The sequence below is a fragment of the Henckelia pumila genome, chromosome 1 (genome assembly GCF_033568475.1).
Source record: "Henckelia pumila isolate YLH828 chromosome 1, ASM3356847v2, whole genome shotgun sequence".
Taxonomy (NCBI): Eukaryota; Viridiplantae; Streptophyta; class Magnoliopsida; order Lamiales; family Gesneriaceae; genus Henckelia; species Henckelia pumila.
In genome coordinates this window covers 94,180,070-94,193,643 of record NC_133120.1, presented here as the reverse complement: position 1 = coordinate 94,193,643, position 13,574 = coordinate 94,180,070, and the positions used below count along the sequence as shown (strand labels likewise).

Below are 13,574 nucleotides of genomic sequence, written 5' to 3'. Positions count from 1 at the left end.
GCAAACTGGAAAAATACAACTATTTTTGGTAGTAGAGCGATAGAGGCAAGTGAAAACGTGTTTCTCTACATATTGTTATTAGTTTAGCAGATGTGCCATGTTCAACGCACTTTTGGGGAAGCTCTTCCGAGTTATGGATGGTAATGGTCTAATGTATTGGGTTTTAAACCGGATCTCACATTTTAAACTAGTTTTATTTGGGGCAGGTTAGTCAACGGGTTTAAATGTGAGCCTGAGATGGATTACGAGTTTTAGTAAACTCGTCTTAACATGTATTAATTAAAAAAAATTACATTGAAATGATGGATGATATCATCTCTAATCTTAACTAATTTGCAATGTTGTCTTCCATCGTTCATGGTCATTACTTGTTATTAAACTAGTAATATTTGGATGTAATATACTAATATTGATGAATGTATTAATATTCAGTTTTTTAATTTTTTTTTGTATGTTTACTTGATTAAAATACATGCGTTTAAGTATCGCTTGTTGCATATCATGAGATGAAAAATGATGAAATATGAGGGATAAAAGGATGGCATATAGGAATAAATAAGATGATACGATGATGTATGGTGTTTGGTATAATTTTAGCAAGATGAATTAAATTTGTATATTATGATGTAAATTGTAATATGCAAATTACCTTACCATATGTGTTTAATTATAATTGTTATTTTGGTTTTAAAAAAGTTATAATTGTTATTTAATAATCTCTAAACCAAGATAATGCCCAAATTTGTTTATAACTTAAATTATCATTTTAAATATCTTGACACACGTATATCACATTGATGATGTTAAAATCGTCGCGTTGAGGCTGAGGGATGTTTGTACATCGATTATAAAGAATTATAACGGGCTGATGAAGTGGGTTTTATTTTATTGTAAATGAACCAAACATGGAATATGTCGTTGGATTATTAATTTATATTGGGTCTAATCCAATGTATGGAGCAGTACCTCGGAGAAATTATTTTTCTAACTCATTTCTATAATTTATATTTTAAAAAATTGCCTGTTATCTTTTAAATTTTAAATTATAGGCTTTCATAATCTAAAAAACATAAAATACATTTTTATTCATCTCAAATATATTACTACAACTATGGTCCCAAAAATATAAATGTGTATATATAACAACAACTTAGTGAAATAAATTGTACTGTTTTAAATTTTTTAGTTCGACTTGTGATTTTTTCCTACCACTCATAAAAATCGATATATTGTTATAGTAAAGGCATACATTTTTTTATTGAAATTCTCTTTACACTTTATGTCGTTGGAGTATGAGTAATACTAATTTTTCCCAAATAATATTATTTTATTTATTTTATAATAAATTAATTTATTTTAATAACAATTAGTTGTATTAAAATAATAATTTAGCAAGATAATCAAATTTTAATATGAATTAGTGTATAATTGTAATTTTATATAATATTTTACCTTTTCCGATGTATTTGATATCTATAACAAACTCATATAATATATGGGATTAAACATTTATTTATAAAATCAAGTCTCTATGTATATAAGTTTGTTCTATTTATTTTTCTCTTAAATGCAATGTATACATACAAATATATATATACATATAAATACGTGTATATATATACACATATGAAAATAAAAAAAATATCGGACGAAAAAAGAGGAAGAAAATGTGGGAGAACTGAAAAATATGAAAAACATGAGGAAAAAAAATTACTTTGAGAGGGAAGAAATACTATAAGGTTGTGAGAAAATGTAACAAGACATTGGTGATTAGAAAACAAATTAAGAATATATTTCGAGCTTAATACAATTAAACGGTAAGTTAGATTGAATAGGTACATTAAATGTTAATAGAGATAATGCACACGTATAGTGTGAGTAATGTAATACATAAATATTATGTGTTATACGTATATTATATAACATTTATTTTTAAAATGTTTAATTTAATATGATATGCATTTTTTTTGTGATTTGACACTTTTATGAGGTTTTTTTTTTTTTTGGCAATTTGTGGTTGGAAAAATCAAGAGACCAATTAAAGTGTTCTTGCTTAATATATAGTATAGATAGATGTAAAATTAATTATGATAATTTAGTAGATGCCTTTTAAAAAAATGTCTTTACAATCTGGACATGTATGTGGGCTCAACACGGACCGAACTCATCGGATTTTGGGGAGGGTTTAGCCGCACAAGTCTAAAAATTGAGGATGGTCGAGTCTGGTTTGGGTTCAAATTTTTTGGTGAGACACAGATCGAACCCATTGGAATTGGACAAACATGTTTTGTTGTCATATATCTATACAATAATACAGAGACGATCTATTTCACGCGCACATATTACTCCACGTAAAAATATCATAAATGAAGTGGTTTTTTTTAAAAAAATTTAAAAATTAGGGAAAATTGTTTTTTTGGTCTTATATATCTGTCACTTTGCGATTTCAATCTTCTATATTTTCATATTTCAGTTTTAGTCTGTTTTCTTTATTTTTGACAATTTTAGTTCTTTTTTGATGTGGTGTTGATGTGTCATTAATACAGTGCTGATGTGGAGCTGACGTGTATAGTGTCACGTAAGTATTTTCGAAAAAATAATTGAAATTGCCGAAAATCGAAACAATGCAGGATTAAAACTGAAATATGAAAATTAAGTTATTAATATTCGAAATTGAAATGAAAGAAGAAAAATTAAAATGTCAAAAAACGTTGCACAAAAATTATATTTAACATATATATATATATATATATATATATGAGTTTTGAAATGGTGAGCACCTATCATATGCACTTATGTGTGCACCTGCTGATGTGGCGTTCATCTATTGGATTTAGAGAATGCCACGTCAGCGGTGCACACAAAAGTGCACATCATGAATGCTCATAATATCAAATTTGATATATATATATATATATATATATATATATATATTATATCTAGGTTTTTCATTCGAGGTTTTTCATTTCAGATATTCACATGTACATCTGAACTGCAAAGAAAAAAAAAATGGCCATTGGATCTCCACATGGACAATGGTCATGTGATAGCATTGACTTTTTCAGTCCCTATTTATCCAATCAATTACGGAAATATAAATAAAACGTTGTTAACATACTAAACCAAATTTTGAATACTTAATTGATCAAAACCCAAAATTTGATAAATCAGTGGACCAGAAAATTATTTGTTTATTCTATGATAAAATATGTTTTCCCCATAGATTAATTTGATATTTAATAAATGTCCTTGATGAAAAATCAAAAAACATGCACGTATAGCGTCTCATGACTTATTACCTGCCTTTAATTTTGTGGCTTCCGTTTAATAAGTGAAGTGTACACCAGCTGTATTTCTGAAAATATCATTGGAGTGCAAAAAATTTAAGGAAAATAGATTCCCGCAAAGTTTTAATTCGAACTGTATTTTCTGAATTTGATCTGAATTTTTTTTGCACTTAATTTGGACCATCACTTTTTATTAGTGATTACAAACACTCCTTTAATTTGTTGGCCAAAATATCGATCGCAATAATTATGAGGCCAGCTCAAATAATTATGCTCGTGTCCATTTTATTACTTAGTCTCCAGTTAATTAAATTCGACCCTGCTCACTGTTTTATTGAGGTCTCTTCAGCTAGCATATTAAGATATTTGGATCAAAAGGGGATAATCCAAGATGTCAGACGACAAAGCTAGCCTAGTCTCAAATTCCGGGGAAAAAAAGACAGAAAATAAAATCATTTTTTTTAGTGGGATCCAAGTATTGCATTTCAGATATGAAAAGAACCATATCATCACTTCAAGCTTTTGAAGAAAATGTTGACCAAAAGTTTGTGATAAAACAATAAAAAATACGCGATGATTAACTGTGAAATAACTGAACGTTTAATCAATGATCATGATATTTTATCGGATGAGTTTGTCTCATCGGCGCAAAAGGTATTTGCACAATACAATTCATTTAATTAGTGTGACTTGCAGGCTACTGCGCTAACCCAGATTTACACAACACGTATCAAAACGAAGAGGCTGCGGTTTCAGCATAAAAAATTTGATAATAATTAGATAATGCTAGAAATGGCTTTTAAACTGTTGATAAAGGTAGATTAGCCACGGAAGCCAAATTTTTGGGGTCAGTTGGCATCCTACGCTTATGTGGAGGATACCTAACCAAACATGAAGGACAAAAGGCTACCGATCATTAAATACTAACAAGCATGGATTTGCTATCATATATACCACCTTAATATAATCAGTGGGTGATAACACCAAGTTTAAAAACAGACATAGTAGTAGAATAAATGGGAAGAAAAGATTAAGAATTTGCACAAATATACAAAATGCACACCATGCAAGAATCCCAAAATATAAGACTAACATATGGTAATATTAAAGGGGGAAAAAACAAAAGCAAGTTGTTGTATCTTAATGCAAAGATGAAGAAATCTTGTGGTCTGAATGGTCACTTGGATAATCTTTTATGTCAACATGGAGGGAAGCGTCGATGTTATGCATGAATATGAAAATGAAAGTGCTTCCCTCTTTAGGTCATGTAGGACCGAAGAAGTCACGAATCTCACCCAACTTGGTTTTCAATTTGAGCACACTTGTGAACAATACGGAACCAATATTTTTATTCACCCGCGAAGATCGAACAATGTTTGGATCTATAGACAATTTATCTGTTGTATCAGTTAAACTAAAACTTGAGTATTCGGATTTATACCCCGAATTCATCAACGAATTCTATAAAATAGTATATATGAAATCACTAAGAAAAGTGATTATTGGCTTAAAATCATTTATTAAACTCAGATTTTGCACTAGCTTTTATATATTAACCGTTTCTACAAAATGCATAATTTTTTTTTTTTTTTTTTGCAAACATTCTTTACATTATTAGGATGTTGGATATTAAAAAGTATAACGATATAAGGCAAGTCAATGATATTCTCGAAACTTTGTTATATTATCCCGTGCGCAATGAAAAGTAACAACCGTGAATTTAACGTCATAAATAAAATTAATATATGTTTGGAGAAAAATAACCAAATCATCCTAACTCTCTGCCTACCCATGGGGGTGTGAGACATTCACAAAGCACTTGATAAGTTGCAAGAAAGTATCTCAATACAATACACCATGCACTAACTCCCAATATAAAAGCAAGAGTTCTATTGGCCACTTTATAAGTCATGCGGTACAACGCAACTGTACTAAATAGAACTCCTCAAGAAATATTAATTTTGGGCACAATCAAGTTTCTTTTTTTCTTTTTAACATGGCAAAAGTGTATCCTCAAACGCTTTCCTCTTCTACTCCCCTTTGTTCCAAACAAAAAATATTCACCCTGTTGATGAAATCTCTCATACCAGGCAGCAACGGTTGCACCGTGTTCGATTCAGACGGCCGCATCGTTTATCGAGTTGATAATTACCACGTAAAATGCAGCAAACTAGTCGACATCATGGATGCTAAGGGCAGAGTTTTGTTCACCGTAATCGCGAAGGTACGTAAAAGAAAATCACTTAGCATTTTATTTGCACTTGTGCGCGATCGTCTCTCGGTTAATGTCATTCTCAAACCATTCAATATGCATGTCTACTTTTTCTCAGAAACTCTCTGTTCTTGGGTTGTGGGAGGGCTACAGATCAGCTAAGAACAAGAAAAAACCCGAATTTCGCGTGACGAAAGTCCTTAACATTAGGAAAGTCCTGGGATTTCTCGGAGGGGTCTCGTCGTACAAGGTTGTGGTTGGATTGGATAAAAACCTGGCTCGTGAATGTGTTATGGAATCTCAAATTTGCAAGTCATCTTGCAGGATAGTCGACAAGTTCGGCAAGCTTGTTGCTGAGGTAATGAACTTATTTTTTGGGTTAATTGTATACATATCACGTGAAATCAAGAGATTGCTGAAAATCATACATGCAAAAAAATAAAAATAAAATAGGAGTTCACGTATTCAACTTTCAAGATTTGTAAACACAAGGAGTTAATAAATACTTATTTTTTTTTTATGAAGAGTTATGAACAATCTCGGAATTTGATAAAGATATATCCTATGCAATTTTGCCTTTTGTTTTTGGGTATATATGTAACTTGATTAGACATTAATTATCAGCCGTGTGTAAATTTTAGTACAGGTTAAAAGAAAGACAACAAACAGTGGAGTTGTTCTGGGAGAAGATGTGCTGACGATGGTGGTAGAGCCCTACGAGGATCATTGTCTTGTTATGGGACTTGTGGTTGTTTTTGGTCTCATCCACCGAAAAATGTGAAATTCATTTCGACTTTTTTGACTGGAAACACCACCATTTTCTTCCTGAAGATCGGGTGATTATATTACATCACACCCTTTCAAATTATTAGCCTTAACTGGTTATTTTTTAGTCGAATCTTACGTTAGTTTGTCGATGTCGAAAACAGGGGAATTCGGGATGAAATGACAATTGTCTTTAAGATGGGTCCTTGTGAACAAGGATGAACGAAGACTTGAAAGCAATCATTTTCGACGGCGATTCTTGTATGATGTGAGATATCTCGGAAGATTTAAGTTTTACCATCACCGTCGTGTTGTTGTTTACGTGTTTTTTTAATTGCAATTTTAGTCTAATAAGCTGACCTATTTTGAGTTTAATTTTGTAACTTATTCACGTTCGGTTTTATCCAATAACTTGCATCTTTTTTCAACCCAAGCGACTAAATCAATCAAATGTCATTTATTTGCATTGATGTTTTAGTGTGACTCATATGACAGATAATAAATCATACATAATCTATCTAAGCAAAAATAAAAGTGAATGAGACAAGCTTCTTTTCTCCCATTTATTTTAATTTGTAATATTACAGGGGCCATGTAAGAGAATAGCAGTACTGTTTGAAACTAGGTGACCAAGATGTAAAAACTAAAAACTAATTGATGCATTGTTATTTTTATTTATAATCGCGTGGATTAATGGGTAATTTATAGGGATTTGGGACAATTTTTAGTCCGCGTTAAGAAAACACATGCTTTTAATAAATTGGGCTTAGCTAAATCAATGGGCTTGCCCAGATTCTTAACTTGGATTTTTATTTGCAAAAAAATTGTTAGTATGTTATTTTAAACTGAATTGAATTCCCAATCATAGTCCAAACCGAACCAGGAAAATGAACCAAATAGCTTGGTGCCACCGCCACCATTATTAATTTAATTAACATTAAACCCAAGAAAAAAGCCATAAACTTCATCATCAGTTGGTCTAAAAAATCACCCGAATTCCACCGGCGATTTCGCATAAATTCTGATTCATATTCGATTGCCTCGAAACAGGACAAATTCAAGACATAAGCAGATGTGGCACAGATCAGCTTCCTTCATTCTCGACAAGCTGCACCAAAACGACACCGTCACCAACCCTGACGGCGGGCCCCTTTCCTCCGCTTCCACCGCCATGGCCGCCGACAACCCTAACCCTCAAGTCTCCCTTTACTACCAGACACGCGCCGCGCACCATGGGGTTGTCACGAGTGATTGGCTGGCTCAGGCGCAATCCGCCGTTGGCCACTACCCCGACGATGCCTTTTCCGATCATTATACGTCCGGCGGGGAGGAAGATAAGAAGCTCAGCGTGGTCGATGAGTTCAATAACTGGCGGAAACAGCCGGATTTGGCTGAGGCCGTGGCGGCGATTAGGGCTTTGTCCTCGGTTATTCGATCCAGTCAAGCTACCACTATGATGGAACTGGAGATTGAACTCAAAAGAGCGTCTGATTCGCTTAAAGTACTTGTTTTTATCTTTATTTATTATTTATGGTTTATCTCTTGAAGTTCAAAGCTCATTTACGGTTTTTACTTGTTTGATGTAAAAGCAATTGTCACCCGCATGATTCATCATTTCATAGGCAGTATCTCATTGTGAGATTGCATAAAATTTAAGTAGAAACTAAACAAAGTACGTATGCGACCACTCGATCTTTACTGTTTTCCACACATTTTCTCAAAAAATGTATCCTTTTTTTTAAAAAAAAAAAATCTTGGACAAACTTTTGTTATCATTTTATTGATTCTCGCTCCTTCGAGTCTCACAATTAAAGTTGAATGATACTTATTGTTGTTGGAACTACTTAGAAGAATGCTCGAAATGCTTTTTTACAGCTGATGTTCCTGATGTTTGGATTATCCCTTACTAAGAGTTGTTTTAGTAATGTCTTGCTGTTGGATCATGCACCCATTTTACAAATAAATTTTAACTATTAAATAACCTTCCTCATCGTTTTTTGCAGTCATGGGACACAACTTCCATCTCTTTAACTGCTGGATGTGATCTGTTCATGAGATATGTGACAAGAACTTCAGCCTTAGAATACGAGGACTTTGGTTCAGCAAAGTCTAGACTGATTGAACGCGCCGAGAAGTTTGGTGAGATATCGTACAAGGTATCCGTTGACAAGATCATTTAAATTCTCTAATGATTATCATTCTTCACATATCAAATTGCATCTGTCACTGCATCAAATGCCTATATGTATTGATGTGGAAAGCTGTTGAAATATTTCAGGCACGGAAGATCATTGCAATGCTTAGTCAAGATTTTATTTTTGATGGCTGTACCATTCTGGTGCATGGCTTCTCTCGAGTCGTGCTGGAAGTTTTGAGAACAGCTGCTCAGAACAAGAAGCTCTTTCGAGTTTTTTGCACAGGTGTTTATTCGTGTGTTGACTTCTTGCTACTTGTATATTTTTGCTTTATATAAGTTTGAATTTGAAGACCTTGCAATATGCATTGGAAGTTTGATTGTTATTCCTAGTTTTCTTTATGCCAAAATCTATGTGTTCCAGTCCTTTGGTGGACTTGTATCTGCTTATATTTGTTGGGAAGTTGATGAACGTCCAAAAAAAGTAACTAAAAAAGACTATTGGTTAATGCCTTTTTATTTTCAGATTACAATAAGAGAGAACTTGTACCGTTGTACGTGCATAGTTTTTTAATGATGTATGGAAGCCATATGTGTAACCACTGATTTGTACTATCCTGGTATTTTGATGAGCACAGTCTTTATGATGTGGGCCATGTGGCAATTAAAATGTGTATCTGGATGTGAAATAGATTAAGCCATATTAGTTCAATGTTTTAACTTAAACAAACTGGCAGCTTGACTAAGCGTATAAGTCAACCATGAAATGCAGAAGGGAGGCCGGATCGAACTGGATTACGATTATCCAATGAGCTCACCAAGCTTAATGTGCCTGTCAAGCTCCTAATCGACTCTGCTGTGGCATATAGCATGGATGAAGTAGACATGGTGTTTGTTGGTGCTGATGGAGTAGTTGAAAGTGGAGGTATAATAAATATGATGGGTACCTACCAAATTGCATTGGTTGCCAAGAGCATGAGTAAACCAGTATACGTAGCCGCCGAAAGTTACAAGGTATACTGCATCAATTCGTTTGCACATATATAATAACAGGCACTTCTGCATGTTGAATTTGGTTCATTATTTTGCATACGGATGTTTCAGATAGCATTTTGTTTAAACGCTCAATGGTTTCGTGTTACTTGCAGTTCGCTCGCATGTATCCTCTAGACCAAAAAGACATGGTGCCTGCTCTACGTCCCATTGATTTTGGGGTACCAATCCCATCAAAGGTTGAGGTCGAAACATCGGCCAGAGATTATACCCCACCACAGTATCTTACCCTACTTTTTACGGATTTAGGTGTTCTAACCCCGTCTGTGGTTAGTGATGAACTCATCCAGCTTTACCTGTGATAAGAAGCCACATAAGATTGTGGCTAGAGTTGCACTTGCTGTTGTATTCAAGTGATAGGTCAGAGCATTTTTTTTCCTCATCTTTGCATGCAATCTAAATAGCATTGCCACTTAGTATGCTACTGTTTTACCGCAAATCTGTGAATGCCATCAGTGTTGGCACACGGTTTCCTATAACCTGTTCGGTCTGCGCGAGTTTGATTTATTGGTTATGTTAGATTTCCTTTGCTGCGAAAGAGAGGAAAGACCGGTTCGAGAAGTGGGTTGATGAAAATGATGTGTTGTGTTCTTGGTTATCTTTTCAGCTACCCGTCGACTAATTCGCTGGCTTGGGCAAGATTTTAGTTGGATACAGACTTAATTTCAAATAAAACATAATATTGATTTAGATTACTTTGAATTTTTTGGAATATCACATCGTTGTTTTGTTGATTCATTTACAAGTTGTTGAACTTGTGATTGTTTTGCATGGCTAGTTAGATAGATATAATCCACATCTTCATTTCTCGAATATGGCATCCTTCTTTTTTTTCCCCCTAAACATTGTAGATTATTATATTAAATTACATAATGTTATAACCTGGAAATTATGTTTTAAGGGTTTGAAACTATTGCATTACATCATTAACATTGTATATGTGATTTAATATTTCTTATATATGTAGCATCATATTTTATAAATTAACTCTCCAAGAGAATAATGTAACAAATTTAAATACAAAAAATAAAATCAAACACTATGATGCCATCTGAACAAATTTAAATATAAACAGAAAAAAGAAAAAATCAAACACAATGACCATGTTTTCCTTTTTCCTTTGGGGAGGGTATTATTTTAGGCCGACCATGTTGAGCAGGGGCAAAAACGTAAAATCAGAGCATAAAACATGCTTGTACCTTTGGCAGCATAAACAAACAAGACATCGATTCGACGCTACCAACAATTCCATTTCAACCTAATTCTCATCTTCCTACAAATTTGCACCAATTTTTTTCGCCAAGAAATAACACTTATCGCATTCTGGAATGTGCGGAGGAGCTATCATATCCGATATTTTGCGGCCGAGCCGGACGTCGCGCCGGCGCTCTGTCACCCCCGAGATGTTGTGGGGAAGAGGCGCCGCCGATCTTAATCAGAACAAGCATCACTCCAAGCCAGTGAGATCTTGGTCGGCCGTTGACTTTGACGATGATCTCGAAGCTGCTTTTCAGGAGTTCAAGGATCGCTCCGATCATCATGAACCGGAGTTCAATGTGCAAAAGAAGTCTGCTTCCAAATGTGAAACTCTGCCTGGTAATGTTGGTGAGTCTGTTTTCCAAAACAAGATTGTTTTGGGGTTTTATTGAATCCTACTATGACCTTTTGTCTGATGAGCTGAAAGATTTTTTTTTTTGGTACTATGATGAAAGACTAAATTTTTATGCGGCAGTAAATTTGTTATACAAGCTAATGGGGGTGTAACCGTTTTGGAAATTTGATGGCTTTTGTAACTCATTTGCTTAGTTTGGATTTTATTTTAGGGGTGATAGCTTCTTAATGGTAGGATTCGTGTATAAATTAATAAAGAAATTATTGGTTTTGATTATTATGATTATTTTATTAGGTGTTAAGATTGACAATCGACTTATTTCTTTAAGCATGCTGAATAAAATTTTGGATTGATTTTTTTTTTTTATCATTTCGCATTTTTGGTTAGTATAATATAATATAATAGAATTTACTGGGAGTTTATCTGTTTGATTGAATAAAAAGGTTTATTTTTAGTATTCTTCGTGTATCCTTTAACTATCTAATTAATCTAAGATTTTGTTTATAGACTTGTTTTTCTTCATAAGGACTTGGTGTTCTGATGTATCTTTTTAAGAGACCCTGATATTAAAGGATTTGAAATGCATTGTGATATTTGAACCCTGAAGTTTAGCTTGTATCAAGAGCATATCTTTTTTTTGGGGGAACAATCTGTAGTATAATAAATTTGCGGTGATGTTTGTATTCTGCTTCATTGACTCTTGCCTGTGTGTGTGCCTAATTTTCTGAAGAACAGTTAGTCTAGTGAAACAGTTGCCTTCGTCCATTAATTTGTTTAAAAGAAGATCCAACTGTACCCTTTGCGCATTTTAATTAGCAGCGTCTTGTGTTCAGGTATTTTTCTAATACTTTTATCTAGTCAAGAATCTGTGAATTGTTATGATTATCATACTGTTTTGGGGAATTAAATTCATAAGATTGAAAAGTAAGGTACTATCAACTCATTTTCTTGGAGATTCAATAAAATATCTCTCGGGCTTTGGGTAAAAATATGTCCCGTACCCCCTTCATCTCCTTCAATTCTTTTGTTTGAGATTTTTTCATGTATTTGGAAGATCGGAAAACTGTCAAGTTTTCGGAATTTGACGAGGATGCTGAAAAGTCCTCAAAAAGAAAGAGGAAGAATCAGTACAGAGGGATTCGACAACGTCCATGGGGTAAATGGGCTGCTGAGATCCGCGATCCAAGGAAAGGGGTCAGAGTTTGGCTTGGAACTTTTAACACTGCCGAGGAAGCTGCAAAAGCATATGATACAGAGGCACGAAGGATCAGAGGAAAGAAAGCGAAGTTGAATTTTCCTGAAGATGCCCCAGGCTCTGCTTCAAGGACAGATAAAATAAATTATGGTAAAGTGCCACCTAAGGATCGTTCGGACCTGGTTCATCCCAATACGAATCAAAAGTTCATCACAAGCAATGATCACTCAGAGTCTTTGGATTTCCCAGAGCATAACCCACGGGTGATGCAAGGGAGCAATTCTTTCGACTCCTTTGACCCTTTCGTCTGTTCGGATTTTGGTTGGGGAGAGAACCATGCAGAGACTCCAGAAATATCGTCGATTCTGTCAACTGTTGTTGGGGATGATCTGTTTGTGGAGGATGCTAACCCAGCAAAAAAAGTGAAGTCAACTTCACATGATCTGGCATCATGTAATGATAGGAATACGCTGAACAGGATTCCTGAAGATGCCGCAGATTTTGATTCTCAGATGAAACTATTTCAGACGTATGCTGATGGTAGTAATTGGGATTCCTCAGTTGATGCCTTTCTCGACGGAGCCTTTTGGACTTTTGACGATATTTCTCCTTCGATGATGGGTGGAATCTGAACCCCATCGACTCAATCCTGGCTTCTCAGTGGATAAGGTTGGCCACATGCAAGCATACTGCCTACTGGTATGATGTCTCTTATTTGCCTCGTTCAGGTGTGTTGGCTGAGGAGCTGATTAAGCCATGGATGATGATATAATAAATGTTTTTCTTCGGTTTTTGAGCAGTAGTAAGTACATAAGTAGATGCCATCTATCTTCGTGGATTTGTGCTTGGAAAAAGAATTTGAATGTTAGTTCTGTGTGGGATGATAAAATTAAATTGATGACTGATGCTTGAATATTCTGGCCATTTGTATTTGGATTCTCTTGTCTTCTTTTTATGGCTGAAATGCAGGTGAAGTGTCATAGTTTCGTTACATAGTTTCAAATCAAATTAAGAATCAGTCCTTTGTTAGAAAAAATTTGTTCGCACTCCCTGGGCCCACATTATTTTTCTCGGATAAAATTAAGTATAAAACATTGAAAATATGGTACAAATACATGATATTTGAGCATTAGTTGTTCAAGATCGAGTACAAAAAATATAATTTTAAGTATAAGATCTAAACATCTTTATAAATGTGAACTTGCAACATGTGTTTGAGTACTCAAAAATCATATATTTGTACCAGATCTAACACATTGGGTACTCAAATATCACATATGAGTATCATATTTTTAATGTTTTGTACCGATTTTCAT

At 34.2% G+C, this 13,574-nt stretch overlaps 2 protein-coding genes across 3 annotated transcripts; both read left to right on the top strand.

Annotated features, from left to right (window-relative positions):
* The first annotated feature begins 5,188 nt into the window (after nt 1-5,188).
* On the top strand, nt 5,189-10,284 carry LOC140872881 (uncharacterized). Its single transcript, XM_073275832.1, has 8 exons — nt 5,189-5,511; nt 5,618-5,857; nt 6,146-6,247; nt 7,334-7,765; nt 8,268-8,420; nt 8,543-8,684; nt 9,171-9,412; nt 9,547-10,284. Exons 1-8 carry the CDS (start codon nt 5,284-5,286, stop codon nt 9,751-9,753), a joined length of 1,746 nt encoding a protein of 581 aa, XP_073131933.1. The 5' UTR covers nt 5,189-5,283; the 3' UTR covers nt 9,754-10,284.
* A 383-nt stretch (nt 10,285-10,667) lies between these two features.
* Nucleotides 10,668-13,190, top strand: LOC140872751 (ethylene-responsive transcription factor RAP2-12-like). 2 transcript variants are annotated; one of them, XM_073275731.1, is made up of 2 exons: nt 10,668-11,047; nt 12,118-13,190. In XM_073275731.1, exons 1-2 carry the CDS (start codon nt 10,780-10,782, stop codon nt 12,888-12,890), a joined length of 1,041 nt encoding a protein of 346 aa, XP_073131832.1. In that variant the 5' UTR covers nt 10,668-10,779; the 3' UTR covers nt 12,891-13,190. The 2 variants fall into 2 exon arrangements, with proteins under 2 accessions (XP_073131832.1, XP_073131763.1); XM_073275662.1 differs by having other exon boundaries at nt 10,669-11,056.
* The last annotated feature ends 384 nt before the right edge of the window (nt 13,191-13,574 follow it).

Coding starts and splice junctions, on each gene's coding strand:
- LOC140872751 (XM_073275662.1), top strand. CDS start 10,780: ATGTGCGGAGGAGCTATCATATCCGATATTTTGCGGCCGAGCCGGACG. Junction 11,057..12,117: donor AACTCTGCCTGGTAATGTTG/GTGAGTCTGTTT, acceptor TGTATTTGGAAG/ATCGGAAAACTGTCAAGTTT.
- LOC140872881 (XM_073275832.1), top strand. CDS start 5,284: ATGGCAAAAGTGTATCCTCAAACGCTTTCCTCTTCTACTCCCCTTTGT. Junction 5,512..5,617: donor TGTTCACCGTAATCGCGAAG/GTACGTAAAAGA, acceptor ACTTTTTCTCAG/AAACTCTCTGTTCTTGGGTT. Junction 5,858..6,145: donor TCGGCAAGCTTGTTGCTGAG/GTAATGAACTTA, acceptor ATTTTAGTACAG/GTTAAAAGAAAGACAACAAA.